Source organism: Cyclopterus lumpus, chromosome 7 (assembly GCF_009769545.1).
Source record: "Cyclopterus lumpus isolate fCycLum1 chromosome 7, fCycLum1.pri, whole genome shotgun sequence".
Taxonomy (NCBI): Eukaryota; Metazoa; Chordata; class Actinopteri; order Perciformes; family Cyclopteridae; genus Cyclopterus; species Cyclopterus lumpus.
In genome coordinates this window covers 11486472-11501684 of record NC_046972.1, presented here as the reverse complement: position 1 = coordinate 11501684, position 15213 = coordinate 11486472, and the positions used below count along the sequence as shown (strand labels likewise).

The 15213-nt window shown below is 44.6% G+C and overlaps 1 protein-coding gene across 3 annotated transcripts in view; it reads left to right on the top strand.

The window, feature by feature from the left end:
• Nucleotides 1–15213, top strand: part of rerea (arginine-glutamic acid dipeptide (RE) repeats a) — a 117044-nt gene that overhangs the window by 34426 nt on the left and 67405 nt on the right. For all 3 annotated transcript variants that reach the window (XM_034536688.1, XM_034536687.1, XM_034536686.1), the window contains one exon: nt 13324–13834. In XM_034536688.1, coding sequence (XP_034392579.1) covers nt 13468–13834 — 367 coding nt within the window. In that variant the 5' untranslated portion in view covers nt 13324–13467. The remainder of the gene's footprint in view (nt 1–13323; nt 13835–15213) is intronic.

The window sequence follows — 15213 nt, the reverse complement described above, 5'->3', positions numbered from 1 at the left end:
TTTTGGTTGTGTGAATGTGACTCAACTGCATATATCTCAAATAAAAGGTTTGACTCACAAATTAGGCTCTTACCTTTGACCTCAACAACACAGAAATGCAACAGCCACCTTGTCATAAAGGCAGGCGTAAAATCAATGAGTCATGGCTTCCATACCATTGTTATTATCATTTCCAATCCCCTACACCAAAGCAGACTCATGTTTTTGAGGAGCGATTATAAATCTCTCTTGGTGATTCTTTAGATAGGTCTAATTTTTTTTACGGAGCGAGTCAACTCACCACTTCCTGACCTACTGTCTTTGCAGAGAATGGTTTACCAGGGACATATTTAGAAAATATTAGCCACTGATTGACACATGGAAAAGTGGTAGAACTGCGAAGGAGGTAGTACCCTCTGGTGGGTGACAACTGAAATGGGGAGTGATGATCTGGAAGGTACTTTGAATTTTCATAGAAAATTCCATCTAATTTGTTGTGTGCACAGAGGAAGGGCCAATATCTCAAATTAACATAAACCTTAGGAACCAACGACGAGTGAGAAATTGGTATAATTGAAAATAGGCCCACGTCTCAACTCCCCCCACTCTGTCTGTACATCCTTAAAGCAGCTGAGCCCATCGGAGGGCACTTTCACACATGTTAAGTGGGGGGACATCTGGCCTCGTTAATTCAGTGCATGGTAAAGTGGAATGGCGGTCCCCGCAGTGCTGCCTGCTCTGAACGCCGTCAGATGGAGTCTGTGTGTCCTCGCTGCATCCTCGTCCTCCCTGTTGACTGTCCCTCTGACACCCGCTCCGACACTTCAACAAGAACACCATCACTATCCCACTGTGATGTTTAAACACACACGCCGACGTCCGAGGGAGATGAAGCAACTGCACAGCCCAGAAAATACAATTGTGTATATACTGTAAGGCTGTAATATGTGGTTTTATGGATGAATCCTGATTTTCATTTACTTCGTACAACAAAGAAACAAGACGCTCTATGCGATTTTAAACAATCACCTCCACAGGAACAGCTTATCCCCGACCCCCCCACTATATAAATATATAAGTAGCTGGTGTCCATTACGTTTATGTATAATGATGAGTGGGCTGTCAGACTCTATATAGCAGTATCCACCATATATCTCTGCATCCTCAGCCACGGTCGCAGAAAATCGAGTGACCGCAGCAGGGAAGCACTCATGCTGCACATTCATATCCTATTTTAGCAAGTAAACATTTAATGTGTTTAAATGTATCACAGCTTTATTTATGCATAGAATCTGCTGTTAAGTCTGAATTATACATTAGACAATGAATAATGCATCAATGCCATTCCTTAATGATTACTTGCCAGGCAACGAATGGTAATATTTGCTGATACATTTACCCATTGATCTTGCTTGTGTTTAACCAGGCTTGCACAGATGATGTTTGCTCCATTTTGTGTTAAGGGAGGTTTTTTTTTTGTCAAGGATGTAATCAAAAGCAAGCTAATTGTCAGTTCAAAAAAATACATAAGATGTCTTTAAAAAATGACAAATGAGCCCCAAGGAATTCAAGCAAAATGGGTACAATCTGAATTCTCTGAGCACAAACTACTGAGTACTTCTCAATTCTCCCGTTGTCTCCAACATCTCAGTACGGTTGTGTGTTTACAAACCGCTTTCTTCATGGCTTCTTTTAGGATGAGTTATTTATCCGTAGACCTCGACAGATCAATGTCCAATTACAGTTCTGGCGTTGTTGGCTTGTCGCCATTACACTGTAGAGTATATTTGTTTGAAGTACAGAGTCTAGACAATGTCTGGTGAGTTGGTAATTTAGCCCATATTCGGTAAAGGTTGTCTTTTGATACCTCGTCTTTATTGGCACTGGTCTTAACAGCCGCACAGAGTCAGATTATTGGCACATTATCCGTATAATGCTGTGAGTCTAGCTTTGCCTAAGCCTCGAAGCACAGCCGGTATTCTGCAGATATATTGCTTGTCCACACAATGAGAAAATATTGACTTGTTGTCACTCACTCATTTGATTAGTTGTGCGGGTGATTCAGCTTTTCATTTGTCACCGTGGCAACGCAAATGGAAAAACAGCAACAGCCTCTTTCTATCCAGTAATGAAGCACTGGAGCATTGCAGACATCACATCTGGAAAACCTCTCTCCCCAAGCAGGAATGAATGTCTTTATCACTCACGGTGTATCATTGGCACTTGTCAGCTCAGCTAGTATCCACAAAAATCCAACATTTGACAGCTTTCTCACTGCAGCTGCGTGGGAGGGATGTACTCCAACAATTCCACTTTGATTTTACAGCTTAGTTGAGTGAGATTTATCCGTATTTACAGTGTTGGCGAGTTACTCCATTTTCTTTTGTCTGTAAGACGAGCAGCTTAAAGCAGTCTGCTGCTCTGTGTGGGCCCGGTCATAGAGAGAGCACCTTACATTTAACCCAACAGGATTCATCAGTGGCCTTGTTCTTCCAAAAAATAATGAGGTAGACTGTAAGGGCTGCCCCAGGCTGCATGTAGGGAGATGATCTCTCTGAACCGGCAAATCATTCCTGTTTTTTATGCTAAAAAGACAGGCTAATGACTATTCTTGATGTGTGTCAGTGCTTTTAGTTAACTAGCTTTAATTCACAGAATCATCTAATGGGCTTGATTGTCAAGTTGAGCAGAGGCAGTCAGTGAGAGGCTTGTGCTCGGGGGGAGGATTCTCTCTGGAAGGGATGACTGCACAATCCAGATATGTAAACCAGAGGAAACTTAAAGGCAATATGCTGATACCTTGTCCGATCAACCTTGCTTTTGAGTTGAGATTCACGAGCTCTGCCCAGACACTCTTCGAATTCAATTTGGCAGCAAAAGTTGCTTTACCAACTTGTGTCTGCTCAATTTCGCAACTCAAACATGTAAATCATATGTGAACAATCTTGGGGAAATCATGAACTGTGACAGCGCACCATAAAACCAAGAGAGGGAGAGTTAAAGACAACAGATGCTCAAAGGGTTTGATTCTGCTTATTGGAGCATGGCACTTATGTAGTGCAGAAGAGAATCTCATTGTGTTCATGGTAGACAATGATGCTGTGTCTTGCCAATGCCCTGTCAGTCATTTGTTCTCCAGAGGCATTCGCAATATTCATTTAATTTTTTTTTATTTTTTTTAGCATTCACCCAAACCTCACATTTCTTTGTTTGCTGAGCCTGGTGTCGTGTTTTTTCTTCTACTTCAGAATCAGGTTGCTCGTTTGCCTGCACAAGACAGCTTGTTTGTCAGGCAGAGGCAGAGTACACTTCCACCTCTTATGTTTCATAAAGAACAACGCTGCACAGCCATGTGCCAGTAAAAGAGGAAGGCTGCTATGATAAAGAAAGCTGACTCTTTTGGCCAGATAGAGATCAACTGAAAACCCACAAGGAAGCAGTTTGCAAACACACGTTTTTTGGGGTTAGTGTTTGAGTCAGCGCCAGGGCAAGAATGGACATCTGTCTCCGAGTGATCTATAACGCCCACAATCCTCCCACAGACTGTCGGCTTTGGCACTCAAGCAGTACACCGGTTGCTGTAGTACACCCAGCCACCCACAACAGTGGCTTATCTCACTAGCATAACAAACACCGGCCTAACAAAGAGAAGAGAAAGCAATAGGACACACGGCAACAGAGGGCCTTCTGTGCCATCATAACGCCACTTCAAAATGGAGGCCTTTGTTCTGAGGTGGCTAGAGAGGACATCATAGCAAGGTAGCAGCACATCTTTTCATCCGCAAACACACTTGCTCCCACTCACTCAGTCCCACTCACTCAGTCTGCTGTCAGTGAAGGAGATCCTCGGCCGGATAGGGCTTCAGAGAAAGGTATTCCTCTGAGACTGTTGTGGAGGGATATAGTCCTGCCATGCGCTGATTAAAGGGACACTTGTAGATAATCCTTTTGAAAAAAGGGGTCTTTATTGTGGTGGAGTTGGGTGATGGGCAGACAAAAGCCCCCGATTTAGATTTATTTAATGGTTATCACCTTGGTATGATCAGCAACTCTGCTAAGATAAATATTTAATGACCGGGTGGCTGAAATAGAGCCGTTACTGACTGCTGGTGAGAAATGGAGCTTCTATTTAGAGCCCATACTGTTCCATAAAGTTGTGGCATTGGTAGACAGCCCAAGGTTATTAGTGTGGTATGAGAGGAGTGTGTGTTTGTGGTGTGTCTCTGGGTCGCTGAAGAGTTCTCCCTCTTTTCTTACTGCAGTGATATGACGAGAGAATTGCACTCAGTTTGTTATTGGGCATTCACTCGTGAACCCTTGATGGATTACGGCTGCGTGTGTGTGTTAGAAACAGCACTAATGCACGACACCGATACTATTGAGGCGCACTTCACTTGAACTATTTCTACAAGCAAAACAGCTGTATGCGTTGCCCTTTACTACCTTACTCTTGCTCTGTTTCATTTCACATGCTCCCTGCCCCCTGGGTTCTTGTTTGATGTCATTCATGTCATGCAAAATTGATTGCGAAGGCTTGCATAAATGCTTGCTGCAACGAAGTTATCACGGTGTAAAGAAAGTCTTCCCGACATTTGTTCTCCAAAACCTACACCTTTCACACTTAAGTGAATAAAATCTTTAAATTGACGTCAGCCTTGCTTTTAGATTTCTGGCTCGGATTATGAAGTGAAGCCTGTATTAGGATTTGAATGCTACAGCACAACTCATTTAAACACTGATCTAGGCTCCGCTTGATTCATCCTGTTTACTCATTACATGATAGCTATGGCGAAAGCAATTACTTTCAGCATTCAAGTACCTTGCTTTTGGTCACACTGCGACTCATACTCATTTCACTGGAGCTCCCAAGGCCCTGTGGCTTCCAATCAGTCCAGTGAGTGGCGTGCACTAACATCTTGGCTCTTTGTGTAGGAAATAGGTGGGTAAACACAGCAGAGTCCTTGAAGCACTTCCCATCTCTGCTATTGGATTACCAGATGCCTTTCCGGGTCTCATCTGCACAGATGAGTGCCAAGATCAATGGAGCTCTTAGTGCAAAGCTAATTCGATCAGGACCGGCTTTGCCACTGCTGATCAGAGATTTTCTTTTTTTAACGTGAAACAAAAACTTAATCAAGTCAAGCACATGTCCAATAGCCCCATATTTTCAGCCGCCAATTATGAGACATTTCATATTCATTATTGAATTGTTGAGTTGGCCTGTTGTTGAGAAGAGGTGTGGAGATGGAAATAGTGAACTGCTGCGTAAAGTGATCCGGCCAGTTTTGCTGAGTGTAGCAGGAATGCTGCTTTTCTCCAGCAGAGCAGCATCATAAATAAGCTAAGAGCATGTTTTTAGAGGGATGAGGTGTCTCCTGCTTTGACGGTGAGCAGAGAGAAAAGGGTTGAAGGGCATATTGACCCTCTTGTTCTGGAAAGCAAAAAGCAGACTCTTCAGTGCCCCTTGTTCCCCATTAATTATTGTTTGATGCTAATAAAGGAGGGGGGATGGGGCATGTTATGAAACATAATTATTCATTGCAGCATTTCCCCTCAATGAGTCTTGTTCCCCCTCCCCTTGTGCTTAGCGAGGAAGCTGCCAGGGCTGTCAGTTGAGTACAGCAGGCAAAGATGTCCCCTCAGCCTTTTAAGGGGGGGACAGGAGGGAGCAGGGTGAAGGGCGCCATTTGCCCGAGTGATATATGAGGAGAGACAGCAATATATGTAAGGAGCTGCTGAAAGAAAGATAGAAGGTCAAGGCACATTACACTCCAGCCATTTATTGGCTGAGCACATAGTCTGACCTGCACTGCAAATACAGTTGCTCAGCAGCAGCAGCTTTTTTGTTGTTTTATATACGTACGTGTGTGCTTGTAAATATGCGTGTCAATGGCCTACACATTTTAGATTGACACGTGTGTGTACACTTAGATGAATGCTGTACTGTAGTGAATCGGCTCTCAGTGGCTTTTTTTAAGCTTGCAGATGCAGTGGGAAGCTATTTTAACAAGGCTGTAGCTCCTCAAAGGTGTCCTCCTAGATTTCCATTCAGCGTCTGCGATGGCACAAGCACTACTAGAGGCTGATCTCATATGCATGAGCATGAGTACAACATATGGTGTGCTCATGAGATCACAATGCAAGCATTGGATTAGTTAACAATTGTGTCCCATAATCTTGTGGTAATTGAGTGCAGTATAAACAGTTATTCCACCAGTGTGTGTGTGTGTGTGTGTGTGTGTGTGTGTGTATGTGTGTATATATTTATGTGTATGTATGTATGTATGTATATATATATATATATATATATATATATATATATATATATATATATATATATATATTTTATATGTATGTATTCTACTGTTTTAATTTAGTTACATAAAGAAAGCTAATCATTTAGTTGTTGATCTCTGTATGTTGAGTGTTATTTTCATTGTCATTAATCACAGTGGCCCAGTGGTGAGAGGAGAAGTCGGGGCGACTGCCATGGTCAAAGCCGAACATTAACATTCCAAGAATATCTGAGACTTATTCACAGCAACTCAGCCGCACAGCCAGCTGCATTCACCTTTTGGTTAAACAAATGTTGCACTATGTTGTGTTGGCTGCTATTTTTTTAGAAGATTTTATGGGGGGGTATTTTCACCTTCACGTGACAGGACAGTGTAGAAAGGGGGGGGGGGGTAAATGACATGCACCAAAGGTCCCACGGACAGAATTGAAACCAGGACGTTGCAGTCATATGGCATGTGCTGTAACCACTTAGCTACCAAGGCGCACTCCAGTGTCGGGCGGTATTTTTAAAGTGTCAACGTGCTGCACAGTGAAGGATGCAATGTGGAATCCAATATATTGCAGTTGCTAGGTGTTTGGAAAGATGAAAAATATGCAGCTTGTGTTTGCTTGAGGCATAGCACACTATCAGTCAGGGAACAAGTCTCCATTTCACACATGAACAGGCAGAGTTAATCTGTGGATCACGACACTGTGCACTGCGTAATATCCAGCTTCTCATATTTTCCCAAAAGCCTATTGTTCTAGGCTCCTGCTGCTAATGCTTTTGGAAAATAGTTGCCTTTTCTAGCTGGTGTGTATTTTTAGGTTAGGACCTAAGTATTCGCTTGTGGTCCAGGTAGTAAACCAAGACAGCCTGACTCCTTCAGACTCTTTTAAATTAGTGGTGTGTATTTGTAACCTGTGTATGTGTGTGGCCCGTGTGTGTTTGTGGCAAGGTGCATTAAATGCCATTGCTGTAAGAGGCCCGGTCCCAGCTGCTGCATGTTTTATGAGCTGTCCTCAGAGGATATGGGAGCTCTGAGCTCAGATCCTGCTTGTTCCTGCAGTGTTTTCATCACTCCTGGCCACTTCCCCCCAAGCTGTTTTTTTTCTTCTTTCTTTTTGATGAGCGAGAGGAAACACATCCAGAATAAGGCAATATTTACAACACAGCCCCGTCTGTGGCTGTAGCGTGGCTAGCTGCATGGGGGCCCTACAGAGTCATGATTCATAATATTCGTCCCATGCGCACTGCAGAGGGTGCTTTCCCCTCTGCCTAGGATCACTGGCCTACACGACTGAGATGGTGGATGACAAGGCTGAACACTACACTGAATATTCCACTCTCCTAGTCACCTCCCCCCACTGGCTGCTTTCTGAAGCCGCCCTTTTCCTTGAACAAACACATTTCCAACTGGAGAACGTTCACTGACGCCGTCTGTTTACAGTGTTACACATTGACTCGTGAGTTATAGCTGCGATGTGCGAGAATGCTGACATTAGCATGGAGGGTAACAAACAAAAGGGGATGTAATGCGTAAAATCCTTTGTTGTATTTATTTGGTAAGAGCAGTCAATCGTGATGGTTGGTTGGGTGGCAGTTGGTAGTTAGAGGAGAGGCGTTTGCATATGAAATAATAGCCCTTCCTAATTAGAGGTAATACCATCCTGTGGTATCTAGAGGTGGAGGTGTTTTTTGGCTCGGATCATTATAAGACGTTGAATGGAGGGATTGTCCCCCCTCCCTCCTCCCCCGACCATCTGCTCGAGAATGGAACAGAGTTTGCCGACACATAGCTAAATAATTTAGGCGGAAAAAATGGTTTTGTGTACTGACCTAATGGCTTTGTTTTTGGGAGCTGTTCTTGAAGACGTCCTTCAGTGCCCCTGCCGGTCTGTGCTGTCAGTCTGAAACCTCAGAGCTGTCTTATCTGTCACTCTAATCTATTTATGTTAGTTTTTCCTCTGTGTTGGCCCATCACTCTGTGTGGCATAGTGATTAGAGTAGCTGGAGGATGTAGGGCAACCATATGAATACATTTCCTCCTCACCCACGCTCATTTAGACTACCAGTTGGAGTCAAACTGATGGATACAATCGTTAAACTGATAGGCAGATCTTGTAGGAAGAGGAGGGGGAAGTTTGATTGCAGGATATCAGTGCAAGTGGTGCATGATTGAGTGCTCAAATATTAAAATCTCAAGAGCCCTTTTATTCTAACAGATGACAAAATCACTGTTGTCTTTTTTCTTCTTCTTTCATACACAGATCTGACATGAAAATGTCATGTAACTCACTTCCTCATACCCCTGCTAGAGCTCTGTTCCATTTTATAGAGAATACATGTTTTAAGATGCATATATGATACCAATATGTTTAAGTGCAAGTCAGGCTTGGATGTGTCCCCAGTGCATATGTATACCTCTCCTGACCTCAGTTTTACCTTTGGGTACATTTGTATTATCATTTTTAACAGCATAATTCACCAAAAAATTGAATTGTCAGTGCCTCTCGAGAGGTGAAAGACACAAAGAATCCTTTCAAATCATGCACTCTATTCACACAGAGAAAAAAGCAGCTCACAAATCTACAGGGAAACTCAATTAAGAGACACATTCATGATAGCGCTTCCTGCCGCCACATAGCTCACATTCTCCTGCTTCTCTTATCAATGACACATTGCGAGAGGTCCATTACTGGCCTGCTCACAATTATATTTCTCAAGAGTGCCTCATGCAGCGGAAAGGGGAAAGGTGACAATGGACAACCCTGGCATTTCCCTCTGGAGCCGTGTCTAAACATGATGCCTGGTGAAGCAGTCAGAGCTGCTGAAATGGCCTTCAGCTCGGCTCCAGCCCGACAAACGTAGCAGACTGAGAGGGACTGTGTCTGGAAGTAACTGGTATTAGGCTGGGAAATGAAGTCCTGCTCACAGACCCTGTAGATAATGGACATCTTGGGTTGTGGAGCCACCCCCTCAGGGCCATTTGGAGCTCTTGCAGAGAGCACACAAACAGGGACTAGAGGAGGATTTTGCCGAGATGGAGTAGAGGCTTAGCCCATGTGGAGCACACAGTCTGATCCTCATGTCTGTGGTTGAAAGCACCTATGGCCGGTTGGACAGAGAATGTGTTTGTCTTAGTGGGTATCGGTTTATATCACAGAAAGACGGTAACCTATGCTACCTATCCCTGGAAGATTTTGTAAATTCTCTTAATGTTTTTAGATGGGGATAGTTTAATGTTGCACAAAGTGTCATTTTGCATGAGAACTGGTTCTTGTGCAGCAGTGCTTTGCCTTTTTATTATTGGAGTCTCGAGGCAGGCTTAAATGTTGGAAAGCCCCAAGCTATCTTTTCTCGAGCATGGCTTTTACCTACTAAACTAACCCCGGATGCCGACTAAAAATAGAGCCTTTGTGAGCACAGCTTTAGTAGAGGAAAAAAAAGATGTGGTTACTCATCAGTGAATTGAAAAACAAGTGGAGCAGACAAGTGTCTTTGCCCTGCCAATGTGAGCTAAAACAGAGAGGGCCTCTGAGAATAAAGCAAGCCATGATTGCACCAGGTAAGACAAAGCAGGCAGCGTGCAGAGACCACAGAGAATCCCATATGAAGTGGCCTACCCTTGCCTCCAGCTGAGCCTTTCATTGTGCTGTTGTTTCTAGGGGGCTTGGATGGCAGCTTAGATTAGATCGCACTGAGTAATGGATTGGAGCTGACGAAAACCTGCTGCAGCTCAACATCACCACAGCTAGGATCCGTCCACTGCTGAGGATCTGGCTGGTTTATTCGGATCAATTTGAGTTGCCCTCATTGTTAATAACCCTGTGTATATTCATGCTAACATTGTTCTCTTCTAATCTGTATTCATGCGAGTATTTCATTCAATCCCTTCGCAAAGCTGGCCCTAAATCCTTGCCAATCACATTTCGCTACTTCATAATTCTCCAATTGAATATGCCATGAAAGACTTTTTCCGTCCCTCTCCCAAAACTGAGCGGATCACTGTGCTGGTTATATTGTCTTTAGAATCAATTTTGCATTTTAATGTAGAAAATTCTAGGTTTTCTATTATTTCTACAAAATGCTGTATGGATAACATTTCCAGCTTTTGCTCATTTAAATGACAACATATTCAATTACAAAAATGTGGTGGGATAAAAAAACAAAAACCTACAGCTGTATAGGTACTCAAGCACAGTGTGTTAATGTGGATGTTTATCTATAGACAGGTTTTAATTTACAACTACAGAGATGAGCATGGATTTGGGTAAATGTGAGAGTGATTGGACTGAATAAAACATGTTTTTTTTTTTTTAGAAGGCTGTTCAGGAGACGAAGACAGAGGGAGAGGGGGAAAAGGCTGTGTTTAGTAACAGAAACCTGCCGTGTGGCCATTGTGGGGGATGATGTGTTAATCGAGCCACAAACTGTGGTTTTTCAGACCAGAGGTCTCATTTATACAGCTTCGGAAAAGAGAAATGTATTTGAGCAGTGCCCCGCTGGCTGCTAGTCCTTGACTCCATTGCAGTAATGTAAATGGTGGATTAGGTGACTTTGGCTGGGACGCCCCTCAACCCCTCTACAGCCACTGCCCCCTCCTTCTCTTTTCCATTAAGACAGCTGGTATCTTTCAAAGGGTCCTGGCCCAGTGATTGATGTGTAATAGCTCCAAGCCTCACCTGCCCCCTCACAGCGTTATTCATTGGCCAGGCAGCCGGCGCTGCTTTCTACTAAGCACTTTGTTTCCCGGGTTGTGGGTGGAGAGCCCCCCCCCCCCTCTCTCTCTCTATCCCTCTCTCTCTCATATTCCCTTCCCTTCCCTGTAAGCCATCAATACATTATGATTTTTCATTGACACAGTGTCACTACTTCACACTGAATCACTCCTTTTTACTCACTCAATTTGTTCAACTTCAAATTGTTCATGTATTTGCATCCCACTGCAGCTACTGATGTGCAACAAATTAACCACAGACATATTGCTAATTAACAAGTAAAAGTTTTACCACAGTTAAGAGCAAGCGGATGTCTGTGTGGGGAATTTTATAAATAAATACAATTATGTTAACGTCAGCAAGGTAATTGGAGATACAGAATTTGGAATGAGGCAGTTGTGTATAAAGTGTATCCAGATGCAAACTAATAGCACCTAGATTGTTAAGATACTTATCAAGGCTTATAGCAGCCCACGACATCAAAGGAGAATGGGCCGGCCCTCCATTTGCAACAGTTCAGGGTTCTCGTTGCTCTCAGTGGAAGAGGCTTATGTTACTGATTAGAGGAGAGAAGTGCTGCTTAGCTCATACACAGATTCTGGCAGCTCCCAGGATTTAGAGCTGTGCAATCAAATGGTACCTTCATCAATGTTTTCATGTTCCTCACACCTCTGAGACATGCTGCTGGATATGGACACAGGAGGGGGCACAGTATGTATTTTGGCACACAGACGGAGGTGTATCCACGTTGTCTGTGTCTGTGTCTGTTTGTGTGTCTGTCTGTGTGTCCTCGCGCGCACATGCGGGTTGCAACTTTCCTGAGCCCTTGCGTCCTGCGTGTGCACTAATGTGTTCCTGCATATGTGTATGCTGGCGGCCCAGTGGTCGCCGTGGTAACTCATCATTAGGTGATTAATGGGGCTGTGAGGAGGCTGCGGTTTAATCAGGCCCGGTGTTTGTGTTGAAGCCGACGACAAGAGCAGCTGCCCTGTCAGTTGGTGTCTGCTCATGAGATGACAGCACCCGCTGCTGAGGAGCGCCGTTGTCAAACAAGCTTCATTGTGTGTGTGTCTACCAAAATCCTTTCCACCTTCCTCTCTCCTTGTGTTCTTCACATCACATTCTCTCTAGCCTTTACAATAAACGCACGTCCATTTGCAGACATGCTGTATCATTTCTCACTCCAAGCGGAGTCTGCTTTACCTGGCTCAATCGCTTCCCCTCCTAATTTTTCAGTCTCCCTCTTCCACCCTGCTATCACCGCCATGGTAACACGGGTGCTGATTGCCTGGTCTAATCCCTCTGGGGGCTGTAATAACTATTTCCAGTTAATTTGTTGTAGTGGGGGTGGAGGGGTAAACACTGGCAGTAAATGAGAAGCCTCCTTTGTAGGGGCAGTGTGTAGTGGCAGTGTGGTGCGGATAGCGTGCTGCTTCAGCTTTGCCCACTTCACTGTTTATGGAGGATTTCATTATGGCACGAGAAAGTGGTAGCTGGGTTCCTTTTGAGTGAACAAGAGTAGAAAATGGCAGTGGACTGGGCATGGCAAATGACTGGCTCAGCCTCTCTCGTCTCCCTTTCCTCACCTATTGGATTGCTGTGTTCTTCCCTCCAGAGCTGTCACTTTACATTAACACAGTGGTGACTGTCAGACAGGGCAGAGGGTTGGGGTGAGATGCTGTCCAGTAAGCAAGAGTACACACACACACACACACACACACACACACAGCCACACACAGATGAGTAAAATGCAGCCTTGTGTCATCACAGATGGTCTGCAGGAAAGCTAGCCAGTTAGCACTGCCGTTGAGTTCTATGCTGTGTCTCTGCCGTGGCATTGAGAGCGGGAAGCAGTGCCTTGTGCTGAAAAGCCCCTCGACACATTATCTCTGAGGAATTCTATTGGCTGCCAGCCTTATCCTCAATCCAGCACTACCTCTTTATGCGTATTCAGTTACGACTTCCCTTCAGCTTATTGTGTTACAAATACTGTGCATGTAGCACTTGTCATTCTCGCTCTCTTTTTCCACTTTTTGCCCTTTAATAACTCTGTTTTACTGCATTACTGAATAAAAATATGCTTGAGCAGAAAGCTAGGAGGTTCTATTGTTTGATAAAGCTACTCCGTGCTCTCCAGAGTATACATGGTTGTGGAGGGGAGTGCCAACAATTACTGTGATGTTGAGAAGAATCAGCACAGCAGGCTGATCTCTAGGAACTAATCTTGTTTTTCTCACCCACAAAATATCTCCTTCTGCACAAAAAAAGATTTTTTACTTGAAAATGTTGCTTCCTTAAGAAAAGGATAATGCATTATTCTAATTGTCCCTCTTCTCTTGTCCACAGCTTTTCTGAAACACTGGGGTTGTTGGTGTGGCCAAATTTTCCCTGGATTTGACTGGTAAATTCAGAAGACTGAAGCCCAGGCTCACAGTCTACCTTTCACGGAGGCCCAGCCGTGAGAGGACTGAGGAAGGCACGTGGCGGATCATGACGGCCGACAAAGAGAAGGAGAGGGAGAAAGAGCGGGACAGGGACAGAGACAGGGACCGGGACAAGAGAGAGTCTGGTAAGTCCCGCCGGCAGGACGGGGACCGGGGTGACCGTGAGAGTGAAAGCTCCAGGCCTCGGCGCAGCTGTACGCTGGAGGGCGGGGCCAAGAACTATGCAGAGAGCGACCACAGCGAGGATGAGGACAACGAAAATGGCAGCACAGGTGGAGGACTCGGCACGGCAGAAGAGGCCGGCAAAAAGGGCAAGAAGAAGACGCCCAAGAAGAAGTCGCGCTACGAGCGCACAGAGAACGGAGAAATCACGTCCTTCATCACAGAAGACGATGTTGTTTACAGACCCGGAGGTGAGTCCTCGTCTTGGCTAATCTAAGTGTATATGCAGGTGGGCTCAAGACGCATTGCTGATGAATCAAAGATCAATTCTCTGGTTCTTAGAGAAGCGGTCATTTCTGGTACAATATGCTGCTGAGGGATTGCAGATTCACCAGTGTAGCAACTCTCTCACAGCAGAAGCACTTCCTCAGGCTGGAGGCCAATACGTCATACAATCAATTCCAAGTTGACCCATTCTGTGCTTTGTCTTGGCCTAAGTCAATAAAGCAAAGTGGTGCTTCACTAGATGATGTGATAGTGACGACAGCCATGATAATGATTTCATCCCAACACCATCCGACTCACTGAATGTATGCTATCTCCTCTGGGGCCGAAAGGTACTCTAGTTTCCTGGAAAGATGTTTGAGCTGCGCTACAGTGTTTTTATTACGTCTGATGCACGACGCTAAAAGGAGAACCAACCTTCTCCGCAGCTGTAAACATGGCCTCTCTTTCACCTACTGTTTAGAAATTGGTTGTATTAGTGGGGAGAATGTCAACACTTGCTGTCGGAAAGAAGCCAGACTAGCTAGTCGTGTGTGCAGTGTGCTCGGTGCTATCCGCCTTGCAAACTAAATGATTGCCGCTGTGTCTTTTCGTTTATCGAGCAGCTAGCAAAAGGTCAAGTAGTGTGGAGGGGTGTAGGAAATTACAACCAGTGTGTTATTGTCATTGTATTGTTATTGTCTTCTCCAACTACCTACCTACAAACACATTCACACAAACACTCCCTCTTTTTGTCTTTAACCCCCCCCCCAACCCTACACTTACCATCTAGCTGCGTGATCTTGCTGGCTAAATTATCTCTGTCTGCACTGGTATCAGTAGAAGTCCTCGAGCAAGCAGTAACTTAAGTCTTGTTGTTGCTCACTCTCCATTTCTGTTTCTCTAACTCTCAGCAACAGACTCCATTGAAGCATTTTGTGCGCCGCATTTCATGTTTAATAGAGAGAGCACCAGCGCTTTGTCTCATACTTAACCATGCGGAGAGGGGGGAGTGGAGAGAGAGAGGAGGGGACGGAAGCAGTCAGTCACATCAATGAAACATTCAAAAGGCACATAAACAAAGTCGACCGTCTCAGTGGATTAGCCCTGCCGAATATTTATATTTCCACATCCGAGTGCACAGCACAGCCAGTGTCTGGTTGATGGGGAATATTTATGTTTCCTGTCTTCTCCTTCAATTAGTTTGACAGGTCTGGAGCAGAGTGGCTCGAGTGTCACAACCCGCTCCCTCCACAAAGACGGCTGCTGTTCGATTGGTTTAGATTAGGGATGAGCCAAGCTAGGGTAGTGGGTGGCCTCAGCACAAGTACACTAGTTTGTAATTTACCTCCTATTGTCAATGTAC